The 22,530-nt window shown below is 44.4% G+C and overlaps 1 protein-coding gene across 5 annotated transcripts in view; it reads left to right on the top strand.

The window, feature by feature from the left end:
• MOB2 (MOB kinase activator 2) overlaps positions 1 to 22,530 on the top strand; it is a 190,522-nt gene that overhangs the window by 156,143 nt on the left and 11,849 nt on the right. For all 5 annotated transcript variants that reach the window (XM_019551618.1, XM_019551616.1, XM_019551615.1 and 2 more), the window contains exons 2-3: positions 17,273 to 17,433; positions 19,098 to 19,191. In XM_019551618.1, coding sequence (XP_019407163.1) covers positions 17,273 to 17,433; positions 19,098 to 19,191 — 255 coding nt within the window. The remainder of the gene's footprint in view (positions 1 to 17,272; positions 17,434 to 19,097; positions 19,192 to 22,530) is intronic.

Here is a 22,530-nt window from a genome sequence, read left to right as displayed (position 1 = left end):
GAACTCTCACTTTCATTAAGCCTTTTTGAGGTAGCATTCCAAAATTTGGGGTACTATTTTATTTGCTTACTGCTCTATGCATATCTACAAAGATGTTCTTAATTATGCTGTTTAGTTCCCCATAGGGTATTCTGTAAACTTAAAAATTGGGGGTCACTTTTAATTGGGATTGCAAATTGCTACCTGCTCACAAACCAATTAACACTCACCAGTTGGTATGGTATAACTTCAGTTAATTAAAACTATAATACTCTATGGTGTGTTTTATCATTCAATCAGATAATCCTTACTTAAACATAATTCTGTAGGCAAGGTTTTTAAAATTTAAGTCACTGCTTATTTGTATTATATGTGATGTGGGATTTTAATGCGAGTAGTTTTCTGGGAAGTGTCGAAACAGGTGTGTGCAAACAGATAGCAAAATGGGAAGAGATGCACATCACAGACTTCTGTTCTAAAGTTAATTACTAATCTGTATAGCTGGATTAGTAAATGATTTGCACATACCCTATGCTAATCAGGGTATTAAAATTAAATTGACCCTGTGACCTCTTCCATCTCCGTGGAGACCTAGCTATATCTTTTGGTTGCGGGTTCTCTTTACCAAAACCCTTAATAGATTAAGACCAGAATGGATTGTTTCTATCTTCTAATCTGACCTGCTGTACAGCAAAGGGCATTGAGACTCCCCTTGTTTGACTTACAGCGTATCTCTTAGAAAAACAAATATCCAATCTTGATTTTTAACATTGCCATGGATGGAAAATCTTGCACAACCTGTGGGAACTTCCAGCAGATAATATCCTTCCTGTTAAATGTTTATGCATTTTACTGTATTTAGTCTAATCAAAGGCAAGTCCTCCCCCCCCCACCCCTGTTAGCATAGGGAGGTGGGGCTCACCTTGGATTTAAATACCTGCCTGAGGGTTTTTTTCCAGCTACTCAGTTGGTCGAATAAAAGATATCGCATCTACCCAAAGAAGCTTGCCTGCCTGGGACAGGCACTGGCTCAGCTCCAGCTTCAGCCTCAGACTCGGGGCCAAAGCTGGAGTTGAGCTACCGCCTGCCCAAGGCCAGAGTAGCTCATTTGGTGGCGGAGGGGGCTCACAGCCAGGAAAGCATAGAGAGAAATGGGAGGTTGGGGGGTAAGCTGTCCCCCCACTCCCTTCTCCCCCTTGCCTTCTACTTTGGTCCCTACAGCCCTAACCCAGCCTGGTTGGGAGCTGCAACTGCTTCTCCCTGGCAGGGCTTGGCTGGAGCCAGGGTGCGTTGCTGTTGCTAACTTCCCTGGAGGAGCAGAGTTAAGGGGAGTGGGTAGACAAGGAGTGGGGGTTCAGCAGGCACAAGGGAAGATGGGGACATGGGTAGCAGGGTTCAGGTATTGGTGTGGGGGGGGCAAGCAGGGAGTGGGGGTTAGGTAAGGGCAGGAGGCATGTGGCAGGGGGTACATGGTGGAGTGCAGGCAGTAAGGGGTGGGTAGGCACAGGCATGGGGAACAAGGGGCAGGAGTCTGGACCATTGCTGCTTCCCCCACCACAACTGGAGGGTAAGGGGGAAGAATGAATTTCAGATGATCTTCCACCAATTAGATTTTATACATGAAAAATTATAACGAATTTACTATTTTCCCATACATAGAATCTAGTTACTGGTGGGGTCATCTTAAATTTGAAGTCGTCCTGAATTCAGGTTAATGTGGTATTTCTGATTTTGATGCATCAACAGGTACAGTGTGAGGAAAGAACAACTATCTTCTGGTGGGTCTCTTCTCAGCTTGCACATACACGTATGTTTTGACATAGCTGTCTAATTCCTAGCGTTTCTACGTGCAACTGAACTTCCAACATCAGCATAGAGAGGCATGCATACATGCATAGAAGTATTGGTGCTTTAAAATAAGTACACAGGTGTAGAACTGCCTGTGAAATGCTTAGGAAAAATGATTTTGAAAATCCCACCCAAAGAAACATACCATTTTTCATGATAGGAGGACCAAACCTATGCTTGGCACATTGGATTGACGTTGCATTGCTATTAAATCAGCCTCTTAGTAACATAAAGGGAATGCTAAAGTGAAGTTCTGCAATTAATGGAAACAGGCAAACAAAGAGTGTCCAGGGTGTACACACAGTCTTCCATGGTGGCCTGGCATCCTTCTGGTAAGGATTAAGTTCTTTTGTAACTTTTTCAGACATGAAACAACCTCTATGCCTGCATAGTGGATCCACTGGCCTATTTCTTGATTTACCATTTGTTCAAGCACAGATTGACTTTCTCAACAATTAAACCTGTGCTGGACATTTGTGGGGCTTTTGAAGGTATTAAGACGGAAGGAGGCAGATATGAAAAATTAGCTTCTGTCCCAGCCTGCCTCTCCACCCCCTCCATTCCCCTCCAGCCCTTAACAAGAGAAGGTAAACATACTCCAGCTTGGGTCACTTTTTTTTCATGCCTGGATAGTTGCAACTTGCCTGGTCCTGCCAGAAGTTAGACAGCCTTTTACTGTTTTTCCCCTCTGGGGAGCTGAAGAGAAACAACAGCTATGACTGAGCTCAGCTTAGACCTGACATGTTTCACCCTGTTGCAGAACATAGCGTTTGAAGAGCTCAGCTGTTGAAACAAGTATTCTTGTTAACTGGTTGGGGGCAGCATTGTGGGATCTCTGCAGTCCTTTGTCATGAGGGCATCTTTGTAAAAAACTTTTAAAGATTCTTCTTTACCTGAAAGAGGTTCTAAAATTGGTTTACAGATGCAAAAAACTGCATACACTTGTATCCTTTCTACATAGGTATTGGTAGGTAGGTATGAATGAAATGGCTGGGGTGACCTTCATCTCTAATGAAAGGGTATCAAAATCAAATGGTCCCAGGGGCTGGACTGGACCCACAGACCCTTTCCCAGTGTACCAGATCTGATGCCTGCTCCAGCCAGTCTGGGACCTGTTGCATGCGGCACAAATCCCAGGGTGGCCAAAACAGGCACCATGTGCAATGCGGTCCAGTTGGGGATATGTAGCATAGATCCCAGACTGGCTGGAAGAGGTGCCACGATGCCTACTGCAACCAGGCTGCCACGTATGGCACCTGCTCTGGGAACTGCTGCACATGGCGCCTGCCCTAGCAAGTCTGGGCCCCACAGTGCATGCAGTACTTGCAGCCACCATGTACAGCACAAGTTCTGGACTGGCTGGAGCAGGTGTTGTGTATGGTACAGTGTTGGAGCTGCTGGGTCATGCACTGCATATGATGGACTCTGGCTAGGGCAGGCAGCACAGCAACACAGTCTGGGATCCACGCTACACTTCCCCAGCTGGACTGTGCTGCAGGCTGAGCCTGTTCCAGCCACTCCAGGATTTGCACTGCACATGTTTACCCGTGCAGCACAGTCCTGAAGCAGCTGGGGCAGGCCCTACATGCTGTGCATGTCCCAGGCCCTGTCCTCAGGGCTGGGCTGGCACACTGTTGTGCTCCATCTGGGTCTCCACTGGGGGCCAGATGGCAAGCCACATCCAGCCCATGGTCCATGTGTTTCACCCATGCTTTAGTGTATTTGCTTTAGATTAGGATTTCCGCAAGCTAGTGTAACACTCAAAAACAGTTAGGGTGCTGTTAGTCAGAAGTTTCTCCCATGGTGCAAGTGTTTGCAAAAGAAAAATGACAATGGCGAAAGTAAAACAGCAGCAGTACAAAGGGAAACCTGTCTGAACCCTGCTTTTCCTCTGTGTAAACAGCAATCTGTCTGCGTGTGCATGTCTTGGGTTATAGCAGCAGAAAGTCCTGAGTGCTGAAGCCAGGTTGCCATGGTGAAACAGTTCCCTGCTATTGAACCATGGTTGTGCTTTGAAAAGTGTATATGGCATTGCGAAGTACCATGATTATGAAGCCTCAAAATTTCCAGATGGGGTTTGCTCAGTTTACCAATGGAAAAAGTGGCCTTGGGAACTTCTGGCCCTGCAAATTCATGTGGAACTGAGAAACAAGCTTTTTTCTTTTTTTTTTTTTTTTTTTTTTTTTTTTCAGTGTGCACATCCACTGCTGTCTAACACAGTGGTTTTCAGCCTTTTTAGACATGAGGCAACAACCCTCATTGGACTTGGGGGAGCTGTCACTGACACCCAGCTGCAGCTTCTGGGTTGGGTAGTTTGAGCAGTTGAAAGTGGCTGCTTCTGTTTCAGCATTGGCCTCTGGAAAGAAGTCCACAGGGTTTTTTTTCCTGTTCCTTTCCCTAATGACTTCCTTGTCATCACTTGTACATGCAACTCCCCAGCAAGTGTTACTTGTAAGGGAACTCAGAGGAATGAAATGTTAATTATACAGTCAAAAGCCAGTCATCAGGATGACTGGAGAAGTTAGCTGCATCCTCTACTTTTAGGCAGGGGAGGAGTTCTGGCAGGTAGGCAGAAATAAAAAGGAAGCTCTAGTCCAGCATGTTTTACCACAAAGTGCACTCCACACATTCTTGTAGCATTAACTGATGTCGGCAGGCCCAGCCTTGCCTCTCTAGTTGTTCTTCTGAGGGCTGAACAAGGGAGAAGGCTGGTAATTAGTACAGTAGTACCTGTAGCTGGGTGCCAGCAAATACTTGTAGCTGATCCTCTTGTATCAAAAGGCAGCTGTTCTGATAGGCAGCTAACATGGCTAATCAGGTCTATGTAAGCACTGTGTGCAAACAATGTAGCAAACTTGGCTTTTGGTGGGGGGAACCAGTAGGACTGGGAAACTGTCACCTTCCCTTATATACCATGTACTGCAGGTATGCTGTGTTTCTCCCATTCCAAGGTGAAAACAGCTTGGCCTGAAATTGTGTCAATAACTGTATTAAGCTCTTTTTGAGAAGGAGCATTATGAAATAGTGTTATGGCACTTGTCATCCTTAACATGCTTGCCATGCCTTGGCACAGGCTGTTTACAGCACAGCATCCGGAGGTCAAACAAAGATTGCCTTTTAAGGGAAAAGAGCCACTATGAGAATAGGGAAGAAAAACGGTTCCCTGGCATGCTTGGAACATTCTTCTTTCCTCCTCCCCTTAAACAAACTCTTAGTAACTTTTAAAAACAGAACAAAAATGAAAAAGCAGGGCCAAGGTTGCTGCCAAAGATATTTTAATCTAGCGCAGCCCTCTTCAAGCTGCATCTTACCCGGGTTCTGGAACTGACCCAGGTTGAAAGAGAAGAAGAATGAAATGTTGAGGTCATGGGGGTCTGTCAGAGGGAAGAAACGGGAGGCAGGAAATCATGACAGGTACTGTATAAAAGGGTTTAGGCTACTTCTCTTTGTCAAGGCCTAGGGAAACAATCTGACCATGACAATCTATGAGCAATTTTGGCGTACGTTGCAATGGAATTTGGGCTTGCTCTTATTACCTTCCAAATGTCCTTTGCATGTTGACCTTTCTGTCCTCCCTTTCCTGAAAATACGCATCTGCTTGGGCTTCTGTTGCCGTACTGGGCTCAGCTCCAGATAGCCTAAGTCTCCAGTCAGGCTATAGATGTACATAAGACTTGAACCGATTTTTAAATGTAGTTTAAACCTCAAATGGACAGGCATATGAGCTGTTTAGACTGGTTTAAAACTGTCTGAAATGGAACATCAGCTACAGGTCACCTTCTACCTGGCACCCACAAAGCATGAGTGCACCCCACTTGCTCACTGTAAAGCATACTGGGCTGGATGCTCTCTCCTTCCCCCGGTGTCCAAAACAGCACTTCAGCACCAGAAAAGTAGCCCTTCTACTTTGAACACTAGGACACTATATATGCAGGCACCTCAACACTTGTACACTGGTTCCTAAGCAGTGACATTTGGGAATGGATCAGTTGCAATGTGTGTCCATACCCTTACCAGAAGAATCTGGAAGAATATAAATTACAGTATATTAGAATTTAGCCTTTTAAAGTCATCAAAACTTGTGGAAGAGGTAATATCTTTTATTAGACCAATAATATATTTGCAAAAAAATTATTTTATTTATTTGCAAGCTTTCAGGCACACTTCCCCCTTCATCAGACATAGGAGAGCAGAGATTGTAAAAGTTCTCCTAGGTGGAATTGAGAATTCATATTCATATTTTAAAGTCTACACTTGAAACGTGAGACCAGATATTACCAGTAGTGACAGAACTAGGCCTGAGAACCAGAATAGCTCAGCACAAAGCAGTGGTGAAGTTGCAGCCACCTCTCTAGCATCTTGGCTGTATTGTAACTTCTTTCTGCTTGCTAGATTAAATGAAGGCTCCATGTAGGCTATAGCAGCCCACCTTCCTGTGCTGACCTGTTAACTTCTGGAGACAGAGGAAAGCAGCATCATATTGTAATATGCCTAGGTGATGGCTTAGGAAGAGCAAGGGAGAGGTAACACGATAGTCTCAGGCTTCTGTCCGGCTAGTGGGTGTGTGTTGCCTTTCCAAGTGCAGTGACTGCTGACTTGCCAAACTGGAAGTAAATGAACAAGGCCTGCAGTTATCAGAGTGTGGTTGTAAAGGGTTAGGAAAGTTTACATTTCCTATCTCTATTTAATTTGAGCCTTTTTTTTTTTTTTTTTTTTTTTTTTTTTAAGGAGTTGAAAGAAAGGATGGATAGGGTGGCTGAGAACTGGGAGTGCAGACAGTGATATAACACATCTTATACCTCTTCTAAAAACATTGCTTCAGTCTGTGTCTTCCTTGTTTCAAAAACAGTTCCTCACCTACAACCTAAACCAAATAAATAAATCTTAAGTTTCAAGCCATTTCTTTTCTGTGACAAATAGGTTCAGAAAAACCTTAATCTAACTAACTTGGGTGCTCAACCTCCCTCCATGATCAAAATCCAGTCTACAGTGATGTCATCCACCCCACGGGTCCAGAAGTGTAACAGCAGGAAAGCAGTGGCAGATCCCTGTTCTGGATCCCATTGTACAGGGCCAAGGTGGAGCCAGTGCCAGGGCCCAGAATCAGTGTGGGGGCGTTGAGAGGCAGTGGCATTGGTCCCCTGGGACCCAATCCCAGTGTGCGGCGGCGTGGGAGGGGGTAGTGCTGGGCTTCACACTGCTCCTCTGGCCATAGAGCCAAAATATTGAGCACCATTGAACTAACCAGTAGCATATCTCCACTAAAAGAGCCTAGTGTCTGTCTGTTAGTGTTTTCTTCCCATGTCTACTATGGGGGAGGTGGAGAGAAAGAGTTACTCTTATTGGATTACTTCATTACAGTTCTATGTTCCCTGTAAAGCCTTGGCCTGCCTTATGGATGGGTTGTCCTCTGCAAAGAGAGCATTTTAAAATGCAAGACTTCGCTTCCAGTGGTTCATTCTCCCTTTCTCCTTCTCACCTCCTGCTTGATTTATTACACAGAGAAAGGAGGTGGAGAGAAGCTGGGAATAAAATATTCATCATAATATTCTTTTTGAATTGTATCCCTTTTGAGCTGTCTTTACTGCAAAACATAAAAATCTTTAAGGAATTCAAATAAAGACTTGGCCTATAAGACAGGATTAAACTGGTGGCTCATTGCCTGTGTAATTCCATATATGCTACATTTTAAGAAGCCAACTCCTGTCTTTAGAGACTACTGCGAAGGTAGTGTCTGGCAAGAAAACTTCACACTAGAATGATTTATCAGTGGTTCTATCTAAGAGCTTTAAAACACATAACTTTTCGTTTACTTCTAAAATCTCAAGAATAAATTGGATAAACCAGCCAAGACACTGACACATCTGATATTTAGTAATGCAGTAGTATGGCAAAACGTGTATAAAATGTAATATGGAGTCATTTCTGGATCGTTGGCTCTCTGAATTCTCTGGAGCTTGCAAAGCATCCACATAGTTATTTCAGTTTAAAACAAAGCATTGGAGTTCACCAATTAATTCGTTATGACAATTTCTGAATGCTCAACATTTTTTTTCAGGATTTTTTTTAGTAAATACATACACGTGTGGAGCTGGCTTTTTTCCTCCTTTCTTTATGTAGCTAAACAATTTCAAATAGGTTTCCATCTCAAACTGAATTTAAGTGACCTTTGTATAGACGTTTTGTTTTCTCTTGAAAAGATCTAACTGATTAACCTTTTGGAAAGAACTGATTGCAATGTTCTAAAAGGATTTTTGTTTCTTGTTCCATCTTTGGATGCCTAGTTTAAAAAAAAAAAGGGGTGTCAGGCCACTAAAGCAAAGCTGTTCTGTGTTAAAGAAGGTGCTTTGTCCTGAATTAGTAGGGGGTTTTTAGGATTGTATTGCTTCACTCTTACCTTTGGATGACGATGAGAATTGCAAATCAATGATTTTCTTAGAAAAAAAGAAGCTACAACATGTTCTGTTTCAGTGGGGACCAACCTTTTTGGCAGGCGTACCACAAATTTGCCATGCACCCTCCCTAAGTGTCACTCTGATCCCCTTCCCCTGCCTGATCTTCTGCTTGGATTTCTGCTCTAAACCCTGTGAACCCTGCCTGGTTGCTAGTCTGCTTTCTGCGTCCTTTCCTGTGCTACCTATTTAATGTGCTACTTTACTTTCCATTCCCTGTGTGGGTTCCCTGCTCCCTCTCGGATCTGCTGCATATCCCACACAGAGGCTGCCTGCGCTACAGGTTGATTACCCGTTCTGTACTGCATTGCTTTCTTAACTCTAGTTCCTATGCTAGAAATTTCTCTTCTTTCCTGAGATGTGGGATGGGTTGCTGTTTTAAGATTTGCAAGTGGAGAGACGGGAAACTTGGTGTGGAGTCCCTGTCCGACTTGCTGTAATTTCCAATTGCCAATTTCCGCATGTTTGAAACCGGGTTGGAATTGGAACTTGGTGCATATTCCAGAAGGGGAGAAAGACATTTGGAGCTGTGTCTTGCAGCTCGCTGCTTCTTTCTTCTGTTGCTTTCTCTTTCAACTTGGGTTACTCTCAAAGTAATGATGATTTTCAAAGGGCTTTAGATAGGCCAGCCTCTTTCTTTACTGCTGATCAAAATTATTGCATGGGATCAAAATTGGTTAATTTTTAGGGGAGGAAAGAGCCATAGAGCAGAACTTTGTCATTATTAAGAAATTCAAGCGTTAAATATATTCTGTGAGAAGTCACACAGCAACTCCCTGATGATAATGGGGGTTACCTACCATTGGTGTGCTACCCTGCCACTGTGAGAGACAAGGCAGTAGGCTATGGATGTACCTGTGCTCTTACGCAGTCTGGTCTGTCTTATGTTCTTACACTGAATATTGAGTATCTTCAAAACAATGTACAGGTATTCATTTAGCCCCACACTATGCTCATGGTTGTAACATGTTGGAACAATAGAGTAGTATGCGCCTTAGTGGGTGGAGACTAGTCTAACTTGCTGAATTTGAGACAGACTGTCTTTGGGCAAGTCATTGAAGCCTGTTCTGTGTGATCTAGTTAAACTGGTGGAAAGTCCTGATGCAGATGTATTTATACCTGATTAAGTCCTATTTACTTTGCCTTTAGCTTAACTTGGGTCTTGTTACACAGAAACAACCAGAAATTTTATTTCAACAAACTAAAGAACAATCTTAGAGCTGATTAGTTAGACTGCATTAAACCACTGAGTAGTTGCTGTCATTCAGAACTCATATGAAGTAAATTTAACTTGGCTTACTTCACTTCCACTATGAATGAAAGAGAGCTATGTTTCCATGGATTGGCTTTCATTTAAAAAATGTGTGCATAGGCTGTTAGCTCAGAACAGATGATGCACAGTAATTCCCCATTTCTTTACCTCCCAATAACTAACTCATATACCCATACCCAAATGCGGGGGTGGGCAAAATATGGCCCACAGGCCAAATCCGGCCCATAGAGACTGGGATAGCTTGGTGTCTGAACCACGTTTCTAGGTAGCCCAGGCAGTGGCAGATTCTCCTGACCTGCTGCTGCTGCTGCTGGCCCCAGCCCCATGGTACTGGCAGGAATCCATGTGCACAGCTCTGCCCCACACCTGTTCTGGACTTGCCCCAGCCAGAGTGGACCAGCTCCATATCAGCTGGAATCTGCATGCACAGCCCCAACTCCAGCTCTCCCTGTGCTTGCTTCAGACTGCCTGTCTGTGCCGAGCAGTGGTGGCAGTGGGCGGGCAGACACTGCTGCTAGGCTTAGGGGAAAAGTGGCCCCTCACCCTTTCTGCTGCTGCAGCCACCTGGAGCCTGCACCTGGGCTGCCCTGCTGCTCCTTTCCACTGCTGCTACTGCCCTGCCAGGTCGCCCGGAGACATCAGTGATGGTGATGGAGCGGAGCCATAAGGCAGCCTGGGTGCAGGCTCCAGGCAGCTACAGCAAGAAAGACCTGGCAGTGGCAAGAGGGATGGGCCACTTTTCCTCCACGCCCAGCAGCAGCCCTTCCCAGCTGCCACCACTGCTCTGTATGGGCAGGTGGTCTGGAGCAGGCACAGGATTGAGGCTACATGCATGGGTTTCAGCAGGTTGACAGCTGGTCCGTTCCAGCTGGGGTGAGTCCAGAGCGGACAGTGGGCAGGCAGGGGTCAAGCTGCTGCTGGGTGCTGGTGGCTGTGGTGGCAAGGAGCCTTGGGGCATGTGGGCTCTGGGCTGTTGCAGAGGTGTGGGAGGTGCTGACCAGTTCGTGACAGCTCCCCAGAACTGCCTGTGTGGCCTGTGGGCCCAAATAATTGCCCACCCTTGCCCTAATGTGTATAGGCTTTGAACATCTTACTTTCCACCTGTGACCCAAGGGTAGTACCTCGCAAGAGCATGGGACTAAATTAATACCTGTCCGTTGTTTTCAAGATGCTCAACTCAAAAGGCAGTGTTTAGGCCAAAAATGTTATTGAACTGCAAACTGACGACAAATGGAAGAAGGGTTGGGGGAGCAGGAGCTCCAGGTCTTGATTTAAGGAATTAAGCTAATAGACCTGGGGCCTGAGATGCAGGGTGCTCACATTTTTATTACATCGTTTTAAGAAATAGAATGTGGCTGGTTAAGGAAAGTGATCAAAGCCACTCAGTTGGCTTGTTGCTAGCTGCAGTTGTCCTCTGTGTCTTGTTTCTCTAGAAGTGATCCAGGCAGGCATCCAGCTGAAATGTTTTCTCAGCTGAGTACAAAGCTGAGAGCATGGCAGCCCAGCTAGAAGCAGCAGAGCTTTAATGAACGTATTGTCTGTCTGGAGCTGGTTTACTTAACTTCAAAAACTCTTCACATAGTGACCTGTGTACTGCCAGCATCCTCTCCTTACTCTTGTCCCTCCTCCCTTCCTCCCTCCTTCCCCTTGATATGGTATGGTTCGTATTGTGGCACTTTCTTCCGCTAAGCTTTTTCTTTGGATATAACATCTTACTGGACGGTTGTCTGAAAGAGATGAGTTTGTAATCCTGCTTCCCTGTTAGTAAACAGAGCTGATCTGTATTTCCTTGTAGTTGGTGGAAAGAAGTAAACTGTTCCTGTATCCCAACAGGAAAGGAATTGCTTTAAATCCTTCAGTATATGCTAAATATCAATTAAAATGTGGATTAGGAGATTATCTGACTCCTTAACTGTACCCACCAAATGTGCGTGGAAAAAGACAAAAGCTTTTGCAAACTTTGCAGGCCTGGGTTAAAGAATCTTGAATAGTAAGTGGAGGTAATGGTAAAGCCCATCGGATGGAGATGTAAAGTCTGAATCAAGGCATGGTTTGTACAGAGGATTGACAGTGCTGTGCCTCCAGGTCAGCAGTGGTGTTAGATATTTCTTGAGCAAGTTGTAAAAACTGCAGGATGTATCTTAGCTGTGCCATTCTCATCATAAGCAGGTTGCTATATTGAAGGCTGTGTGAGTTCTTGCTGTGTGCACTCTGATATTGTGGAAAAAGCCATGTAAAACTCTTTTACTTTTAATTTTTTTAATTAAATCAAGAATTCACAAAGATCTTGACTCAAACCTTTTATAACATGCATAAAAAGGAGGATAAAGGATTCTTCGTTGGGCATGGGTGTTGGAGGCATAGGTGTTTGCAGAGAGTCCGTTAATTTATATTTGTAGGTAACTACATTCAGCGTGAACATTTAGTTGAATATGTAGTAACAGGTTGGCATGGCATGGTTTGCTTGCAACACAATTAATGTGGGTTCTTCCTTAAGTGTTATCCTGCTTAAGAAATGTTATTTTTCTGCAGTGCTGTCGCCTGGTGGTATCCTCGTTTGCGTGGTGAGTGCAGTCGCATAAAAAAACCGCGCACACTCGTGATGACCAGCTTGCAAACTAGAACTGGCACTTTGCACCTGAGGCACTAAAATAATACAATTTAATTCACCTCAGCTAATACGCCAGGAACATTGCTTTGCAATTTGAGGTGTGCCCCTTTGAAAGAAGATACGCAGTTTTTGACAAGTGTAAAATTTGATGCACTTGAGTCTCTCAAATTTGCCTTTGTTCCTGCAATCTAAACTGATACTATTGCTACAAAAATGACCTGCTACTGTTGCACCATCACCTTGAAAATTACCCAGCAGAAACAACTTTTGTAGGCTTTCTCCAGCACTCAGCAGCAGCAGCAGCAAAAGGTTAGCAAAATATTTTCTGTTGTTGTCTGCAGCTTGACATTCAAGAGTTTTTGCTGGCTGAATAAAGCTTCTGTATTGAAGAAGGTTCGTTGATTTGGCAAGGCTGAGTTTTGGCCGTCCACTCACCTTTTTGAGAGACTTACCAAGACATCTGAAAAGGGAATCCATTGTTCTTTAGGAAGCTCATTTCTGAGATGCTTGAGATCCAGAGCCCAGGTTTTTGTAGAGAGGGATTTAGCATCCTTTGCACTCTACAATAACACAAAGTAGTTGCGTACGCCAGTTGAGCAGAGTAACTAATCTTCATGTGGAGAGCTAGAGGTTTTATGAAGGATGGCACATAGCAAGTTTCTGAACACACATTGCTAACTCAGTGAAAATAAATTGCTTTGTACTGAGAACATCTTATTTTTGGAGGGGGAAGAGGCATTGTGCAAGGTCAGGGTAGGAACAACCCACTTCTTATTCACTGAATAGTGAATTAACCTCAATCTCCCCATGTCTGGCTTCCTGCAGTGGTTGCTCCCTCCCCACCTCCAGCCCTTCATGACAGGTTTTCTTAATCCTTTTCTTCATGGAAGCTTGTTCTTGGCTGACGTGGCACAGCATCCTTCCAACCCTGTCTCCAGCCCTCGATGTCACAGTGTCCTAAAGTCGAGACAAGGATCAGATTTTGTTCTCCTTGGAGCACCACTTTCCATTAGTATGAGCTGATAGTGGTTTAGTGAATTTTTTTTCATGATGGTCCTTTAGGATTGAGGACACTTGTGCAGTTTCTCCAGTTCAGAACTGGTTTCAGTTTTGAAAACTGACCCCTATTTACTGTTGTGAATGCTCTGAATCCTCCTGAAATAAGATTTTTAACCCACACACACAATGTTTTTCCACTGTGGGTGCCCAGAAGGTGTGAAAGCACTGCATAAAACCTGCCTGGGTTGGTTTGAGCAGCATGTTGCAGGGGATACAGATCTCTGCTTGGAACAAAGTGAATTGATTGTCTGGAGTCCTCTTGGCTAGCTTGGGGCAAAGAACATAGTTTCAACTGGATTTATGCTGTTTTCTATCAGGATAAGCTGGTTCCAAGTCTGAGCATGGCATTCCTGCACAAGGAAGAGGTCAGCAGGCTGCTCCTATGTTTACAGGATAGTCTGATTTTTAAAAAAGAGACTGGTTACTGCAAAAGGCTGCTTTTGGTGCTACTCAACCTTTTTCACTGTACAGCAATTGGGAGTGTTGCGAGTCTTTGAGTAGATCTAGGAACTGAGCATAAGTAAAATATACCTGCATAGGTGCTTTAAAACCCCTCAGAGCAACAGTTGCTTGTTTCTTGGACTCTTTGTTTTTCATTTGCACCTGGAGAATAAAATAAGATGTAGCAAACAAAGTGAAGACAAGCCATTTGTTCTCAGTACCTGGAATGGTGTGGGTTTTACTTTGCAGCTCTCCTGTGTTTAATGTCTCCACTGTAAGGCATGCTTTAACATGAAGTAATTGAACCCAAGCCCAATGCAGAATGCCTCTTTGGAAGTAGTTGGAAGAATCAGTTCATTTGATGAACTCAGGAAAGAGACCTTCTAGATTTTATAAACTTGATCTGGTCAATTTGCTCATGGTAGAAACTGGGTGAGACGAGCAGCATAATAAATTTAGCTAGTCTTTGAATAGGTAGAAATTTAGTTGACCACCTTGTTCCACTTCTCTTAGTTTATATATAATACTTTGGGTCACAAAAGTACTCTCACAGCCAGGAAATTTAAACCTTGTTACTTTAGTGAGATGGAAGTACAGCCACATTCCCTCAGCTTGAGCCTCCCTATAGTGTTTTCTGTGGCTTGTAAACACTCTCACGTGTGTACATGTGGCATGTGTGTACACAATGTTCAGACAGACAAGGTGAGGGAGTCCTTTGCAGCTAAGATGATCTCTCTGTTGCTTCTTTTCTTGGTCCTTTCTCAAGGCAGTAAGCAAGTTGCATCTTCCCATTACTTTGTGCTATGTATAAAACTGATGTGGTTGTGAGGCACTCTCATATGGTTGTCCTAATTTCTGCCATCTCATAGATTCAGAGAAGTTTAGGGCTGGAAGGGACCTTGTGAGATCATTGGGTTCACCCCCCCCCCCCCCTTGCTCCAGGCAGGAAAGACTGCTGGGTCAAATAACTCCAGCAAGGTATGCGTCCAGTTTCCTTTCGAAGATCTCCAGCGTAGGTGCCTACACCATGCCTTCTGGGAGTCTATCTCAGAGTCTGGTCACATGAACTGTGAGGAAGTTTTTCCTCATCTGGTCTGATGCTTTGGTAAATAGTTGTTAGCCTAGCCCCTGATGCTCTCCCCTGATACATTTGTAATCTTGCAGAGTAAGAGAGCAGAACACCAGTCTAGGTCTCCCATACGAACGTGCAGAATAATGGCATGGGCCATGTGAATTGTTTTTTGGGTGGTTCTTCCTAGGTTTATTCCTCGAAGAAATTAAATACTCATAATCCTTGTCTCTTTGGTAGTGAGAGACACTGTAGACTTCCTTTAGGCTTTACTGAACTGTAAATCATGGTTTCCACAGGATCTTCAGCAGTTGTAATTACAGTTCCCATGCATCTGGACAAGGGCACTGCTTGAAGATTCCTTTGAAGTCTGCATGCTGCCTGTTTGTAGCATGAAAGTGAAGTCGGATTTCCCTGGGAGAGAATTGGGTTTAATTTCGACAAACTTGCTGCCTTGATCTCCAGAGGTGGGCTCTTCATGTAGCTCTGAGAAGTGTAGTTTATACTAACCAAGTGTGATCAAAAGTAATCTTGGCATCTGCTGTCCTAGAATGTATGTGCCAGCGCTAAGCACACAGTACTTGCAGTATTCTCTTGCTCAGCACCAAAGCTGAGTCTTCCAGTTAGGTTCGTTTTGTGTCTGTAGAGACATGGGAGATCAACGCACAGAAGCTGGAGTCTGCATGCTGCTTCATGAAAAGGTGGTGTGTTGGCACATTCAGACCCTAATTATTGACAGTCAGGCATAGTACTATAGTTTGGATTGAGACTCTTGGGATTGGACTCTGAGGAAGGCTGTGGCAATTGGGGTAGGTGATTTCTCTTTGATAAGGTAGAGGGAAAAGATAACATGTCCTGTATGTAAATACACATTGTAGCACATGGCTGTCTGCATTTTAGAAAAACCCCAGCGATGGATTCCATAGCACAATGCACTTCCAAATTTCTTATAACTGAAGTATGAGATGTTGGGTGATTTGAAATGTGATGTAATGCATCAAGTCTTTCTGTCCCGTAGACCTGAACACAAGGGCACTGCTTGAAATGGGGAGAGCTCGTTTTATCTTAATGTTCACTGCCCAGTTTCATGCTTACTCCAGAAAACCTTAGTCTCCTCTCAGAAGTGTGCTGGGACTGGAATGCTGTTGCTCAAAAATCTTCTCTAATCTGGCTGTGTTAGGGAAACCTTGATTATGAAACCTTTACTTGTACCACTCACTTCACGTGTAATTATCTGAACTGTTTTATTCCTCCTCGACACACCCCCTTCAATAGCAGGTACTAAATGCTGTTGTAGCATGCAACAGACTATATTGATGCATGTTAGCTTTATGGGAGTTCCTAAAGTCCCTGTCCATATGCATAATGAAACTGTCAGTGCCTGGAAAGAGCCTGCAGGCCAAATAGACCAGATAGAGTGGAGGATCTATAATGACTAAGTCTGCATTTCAAGATGAAACCCCAAATTTGCATGATAATACAAAGAAAGTGTGTACTGTTACTGTGTGTTTGTTTTTGATTACCTGCATTTTCTTTAATACAAGAAACTTGTGAGAGAGATGCAGAATACCTGAAGATGAAGGCAGTTGACCTTCAGATATGAGAGTTCCTGGGTGTTACCATATTTACTCTAATAGAAGCCATCCCTGTATATAAGGACCCCCCCCCCCTCAATAATTAGATTCAAAATAAATTTGTTATAATTTTCCAGGTATAGAATTTAAGTATTGAAGGGTTGTCTTGAATGCCACCCCCTTACCCCCCCATGCACACATGCATACGCAGTACAGCAGGGAAAGGCAGTAGCTGGGCGGGAGTTGGTGTATGTGGGGGGGGGGGAGGTCAGATGGATCCCTTGCTCTTTGCCCTGTCCACTTCTTAACTCTGCAGTCTTTCTGCCCCCTGCCACTTGCACTCCCCACCCCCATCTTTATGGCCTCTGCTCCTCCCCTGTGCTCCTAGTCTTTCCCCTCCCCCCTGCAATTCCCCCAGTCTCTGCTTTGTCCCCTTCTCTTTTCCCTTCACCCCCCAACCCCCTAACTGACCTTGCTCAGGTTGAAGCACAGCACATGGCAGCTCAGCACTTGCCTGGCCATGCAGCAGTGTCCAGGGCAGGTGAAGGAGTTTCCCAAAAGAAACCCCAGCCTGAGCCTTGAGCCAAGCTAGGAAGGGGGAAGACGGGCAGAAGCTGCAGGAGGATGCTGTGGGTCTGACTTTGGCCCTGAGTCAGGGCCAGAGTTGTAGCCTCATCAGCTGCCTGTTTCCCCTTCCACTTTATATGCAGATCGAAGACAAGGGGGTTTCCCCCTCATGCTGATAGTGAGGGGAGGGGGTCAACTTATATTAAAGTAAATACAGTGCATCCCTCTTCTTTGCTAGAGGGATCTGTGGAGGACTCCTAACAGTGAAATGAATGAATCAGATGATGTGCTACGAAAGAGAGCAAGCAAATGCAGGCGGTGGAGAAATTAGATAGTCAGCACTACAATGCTTTCCAGGACTAATGGTAGCTTTTCATTTCCATTTTTGTTCCTTTGTAGGAAATCCAAGGGAAAACCAAATGGTAAAAAGCCAGCACCAGAAGAGAAGAAACTCTATCTAGAGCCAGAATACACAAAGTCCAGAATTACTGACTTTGAATTCAAGGAACTAGTGATGTTACCACGAGAAATAGATCTCAATGAGTGGCTAGCCAGTAACAGTAAGTAACATGAATACAGCTTGAAGCCTGATGTCCACGCCCAGAAAGCCTCTTATTTTTCAGGTTTCCTATTGACTGTTTTCAGCACTTAAATAGTCACTGAATGTTTTAACATGATTATTGTGCAATGTTGATCAGTGTATCTCAAAGGGAAGCTAAGGTTATAGACAAACGGGAAGCTAAGGTTATAGACAAACATACATTTTATTGTAGCTGCTTTAGAAGGGATAGGGACCCTGCTGGAAGCATGTCAAGCTGTTATGTCTGCATGATACAATTTAGCTAAATTGCCCTAACTTGTGACCCTAAGAATGAAACAGATTGAGTTGCATTTTTTTCACTGCACTTCATTGACCACAGGCTCATGCAGGCATAACAGTTACATCTTAACAGCTAGTATTAGTATTGTTTGATATTGTTGCAGCTATTACATCTCTCTTTACCCAAAATTGTTTGGTGCAAGCCAGCTGCACTCTTCAGGGTAGAAATATTAATGCATTCTTCCCCTTCTTACCCCTCTCAGTGATACGCCAATGAGGACATTAACCTCTTTAGAGGTCTCTTGAGGGCCATCATTTTCCTTTTGAAAGGTTTGCTAAGCCTGCTGGCTCGACCATGTTTATGGCTGGAGGTGTTGGTGTTTTAAAAACATTTTTTAAAAAGTCTGACTTGTAGGCAAGTCCTAATGAATCATCCAGATTGTTGTTGTTGTTTTTTTTTTTTAAAGCAGGCAGCATATATCTTTTGGCTGGATTTTCTTCTCCATTCCCTTCCAAATCTCTGTGGAATTATCTTGACTAAAATTTATATTCTGTGAGCAAATGCTGCATCAGTACCCCATTGTCTCTTGTTTCTGACCAGTTGCCTGTCTCCTGCTGTTCAGCCAGCTTTACCAGTCCTAACCTAAAGCTACACCCAGTCATGGTTATTTCTTGAGCATTTGGTGCTAATCCTGAGAAACTGCTTGCTGGCCTTTTGGGTGCTGACAGTTTCATTATGCATCTGAACAGTGCCTAAAAGGCCTTTAGGAGCTCCCATAAATGCAAATGTATGTTAATACAAAGTATACTAGTGCTTATTAGGAATTGGCCAGACCACTCTAGTCCTGTTTCTCTGGAGCAGGATTTGAATCTTGTGAGCTTGACACACTGTGCCAGTTAACTCTTAAAATGAATTTGTAATGGTTCCCTTGCTCTTCAGTTAAATTACTGTCATGCTGATTTTGTGTGAGAGCCGAGGTGCTTTACAAGGGAGCACAGTGTAACAGTGTGTGCTTTAAGCATAGCAGGAAAAACTGCATTAAGTCCAACTTAAAATAACGAGACTGAAGTTGAAAGAGTTGGGCGTTTGGCTACACAGGTGAAGCTTACTGTTAGGACATTTCCATTCTCTCTGGTTAGTGAGTGAGCGGAGCTGATGCCATATGGTGTTTTTGCTACAGGAAAACGGAACCATTCATGCCTCATCTTTGTTTAACCCCACAATTACTTAATCACTAAGTTAAACAGGATTTGGCCAAAGGAGACTGAATGCATACAAAAGCACAAGTACAGGATAAAGGCCATTTCCCTCCCTTATTTTACTTAACAATGTATTAGGGGGATTACCAGTGTTAATAGAAGTGGTTTATATCTTTGAATTTGTGTCTTTTTTTCTTTTTTCAGCCACCACCTTCTTCCACCACATCAATTTACAGTATAGTACAATCTCAGAGTTTTGTACAGGAGAGTCTTGTCAGACCATGGCAGTGTGCAATACGTAAGTGACAACCTGTACATGTTCACTGTTGAGGGCTTCGGTGGCTTCAGCACAGCCTAGAGAGCCACTGGCTGGGGCCCGATGGGAGGGAGGGGGGTGGAAATGCAGGCAGATTGGGAGGTGGATACAGGCACCAGCCATTCAACTACAGAGGGTGGGGAAAATCGCCCTTTCCCACAGTACAAAGTAAGGTATAAGCGAGCTCTTGCAATGCCAGCTCAATCAGCAAAGTAGCAGTAGCAAAATGCCTTGTTTGGGGTGAGCTGGGGGAGGCATGGAAAGCGAAAATGGTACTTGACTGCAAGCGCTGGTGGGAGTTCATAAGAGGCAGGAAAGACTAAAAGAATTGGTGGAAGCCTCCCAGGACTCTCTCCAAAGCTGGAATGCTGGCTGGGCACCGGGCCACTTGACAGATAACCCTCTCTGTGGGCCATTGGCTGTCTGCCTGGGCTCTTGGGCATGGAGAATGCAAATGATAGCACTGCAAAAGGAAAAGGAAATGTCTCTTATGTGTCCACTCTAGTCTTGATTCAGTCTCTTAAGGCTGGCTGGCTACCTGTCAAGCGCAAAGGAAAGTGCTGTTTCCCTGTATACATTTGAATACAGTAGGTGCAGCTGGGGGCATGAGAAGTAGGGAATTAAATTGCTGCACTTGTCTAAGACATGATGAAATCTGAAAGCTTCAGCCAGAGTGTAATACCTCTCATGTGAGCTTCCAAAGGTGTTAGTATCTTACATGTTGACAGGACCTCAAGTATAGGAAGCTTGAGAGGCAATCCTGTCTGAAGACTGTAGCACGTGCAGTCTAGGTATAGAAGTAAACGGGAAAAGACTGAGCTTTGTTGCTGACAATTACCAGGGAATAACTGAGATCCATTTCTACAAGGAATAAGGAACTGTCTGAATGTTTCAGAAGTAGTCTGGAATGTTGAGTGATTAAAATCAGGGCAGTTGCAATGACGGTGGGCACAGTGTCTTGGTACATGAAATCTGTTGATTGACAGGATGAAAGATACTAGTCCAACAGTCATTTTCACCTCCAACCTTCCTTTTCTGCTTATCCCTGTTGTAGTTCAGGCTTTCAAAGGAGTTAGCTTGTTAATGTGACTAGATAGACAGCACAGGGACTGAAGCTGGTAGGATGCAAGTGGAGAAAAGTCACAGGGTAGTCTTGGTGCTGGTGCTGTACTTTAACTTTCAATTTTAATCATTTTCTCTAAGAGTTTGATATCCCATAAAATAGAGAAGTTGTTATTTTGCACTAACTATAGAAAATGTGAGCAAGACGATTTAAAAGAAAAAAAACAACAACCCAAAAATGAGTGACTGGGATAGAGCAAAGAAATGACTGGATTTTTATCTCTGAGAAGTTTGATAGCCTTTTTCACTTAGAGTGCACTTCATTCAAACTGGAGGAAGCATTTGCTGAAAGCTGCATTTCTGTGCATGGACAGAGGAGTTGACAAACTGATAAGAGGAAAGATGACTTAGAGGAGCTGCTCCTTTAAAGCTTCCTTGACAAAGGAAGCACCGTTTGAGTAGAAATTGGCAAAAGAAAGTGAGAGCAGGTACAGGCTGTAGCCAGAGAAGATTCTGAGTCCTGCAGTTGTCTTTTCAGTGCGAGAAGCTGATGCAGGCAAGGAATGAGTGTTCCTGCTCTGTTTCAGAAAATTAAAATTGCAGCTGTTCGGAAATACCAGGAAGCAGGTCTGCACTTTGTTTACAGAATTTCACCCAACTGGATTTTCTTCTTTGTACCCTGGGGCAGATGAGTGAATCATATTTACAAACTTCAGCCTTGGTGCTCTTCTGCTTGATAGTGAGTCCCCAGTTATGGGGAAACACAGGCCGGGGGTCATCCTCCTAGGTGCCTGTACATGTATGTGTAAAGCCAGTACATGCATGTGTAAAGCCCTTACTTGGAAGCTCTGTTCCTAGTTTCTTGCTCTGAAGGTACCTCACTTTTTACTTGTTTTAATCATGACAATGCTTGTCTTCTCTCACTTCACCCCAGAATCCACCAGCACTCATAAAAGAGCAGCAGCCCCAACAGTTACACCAGGACTATCCTAGTATGGGGGAGCCAGGGGCTGCACGCCAGAAGAGTCACAGACCTAGGCGCTACAAACCACATGGCTGGGTGGGTGCTCTCCCAGGCTTCCTTGCACAAGCTGCCCAATGCATCCCCTGCTACCTGCACGGTGTGGGTATTGCTTCCTCTCTAGCAGCTGTTCATGCCACACAGGCAGCCTGGCCCCTCTGCCTCTCCTGGCCATGTGTACCACCCACCCATGATGTGGGCAGCCCAGCTCCCTTTGCCGCATGCACAGCTTGTGCACTTCAGCTGCCTCTCGGCTGCTGGGGTAAGAGCAACTTGGGTGGGGACTGTCACTTGGGTGGGAGCCCACAGGCCCCATGCTTAACCCTTCAGGGGTTACATACAGCTCACAGGCCACCAGTTGGACAGCACTGAGCTACTCTACAAGTTATATAGTGATTGGAGGGAGTTGCCCCCAGTTACTTATGCATGACTGTATGCCACTTAAACTCCACTGGCATTAGGCTTATTTTTTCACCTTGTCATTTAGCATATCCCTATCCTTGTTCCATTGGACTGAAAAGGCTTGGATTGATATAATTTAGTTCAGTAGTTGGACTTGTTCAAAAGAGAGTTCTGGATGGAATTGGATATTGTGGTAATGATCTAGTGTTTCATAATTGTAACTTACTCTCCACCCTCCTTTCATACTACATCTATGTAAATCTTCTCAGGGCTTAACTGCTTCTCTGTGTGTATAGATCTGTTTAGATTATCAACTCTTATTCAAGGCTTAAATATCAGCAGCATATATCATCGCATAATATTTTCTATTCTAGGCCTACCTCCTACACCAGTGGTGTTCAACTGCTAGCCCACTGGCCAGATCCAGCCCCAGTGCCAAGTCATTTGGTGGTGCTCAGTGTCCCCCATTGGGTATGTGGGAAACTGCAGGGGCTGTGGTCTTGCAGGTTAGGTCAGATGTGCAGGACAGTGCATGGCCTAATTCTGATGCATAGGGCTGAGCAGGGGTGGCATGGGGCCCTGGAGCCTTGTTTGTGGGGTCAGATCCAGCCCACAGACTTGCTCTGTATCATTCACTTAGCCCATGAGAGAGAGAGATGTTGAGCACCACTAATCTTGGGACTCTTTAGCCTGGAAAAGCATAGGCTCAGGGGTGATCTGATGGCCACCTATAAGTTTATCAGGGATGCCCACCAGGGTCTGGGGGAACGTCTGTTCACCAGAGCGCCCCAAGGGATGACGAGGTCGAACGGTCACAAACTCCTGCAAGACCGTTT

This window comes from Crocodylus porosus, unplaced genomic scaffold, assembly GCF_001723895.1.
Source record: "Crocodylus porosus isolate Cpor-Errol unplaced genomic scaffold, CroPor_comp1, whole genome shotgun sequence".
Lineage (NCBI taxonomy): Eukaryota > Metazoa > Chordata > Crocodylia > Crocodylidae > Crocodylus > Crocodylus porosus.
This window is presented reverse-complemented; position numbering and strand designations above follow the sequence as displayed.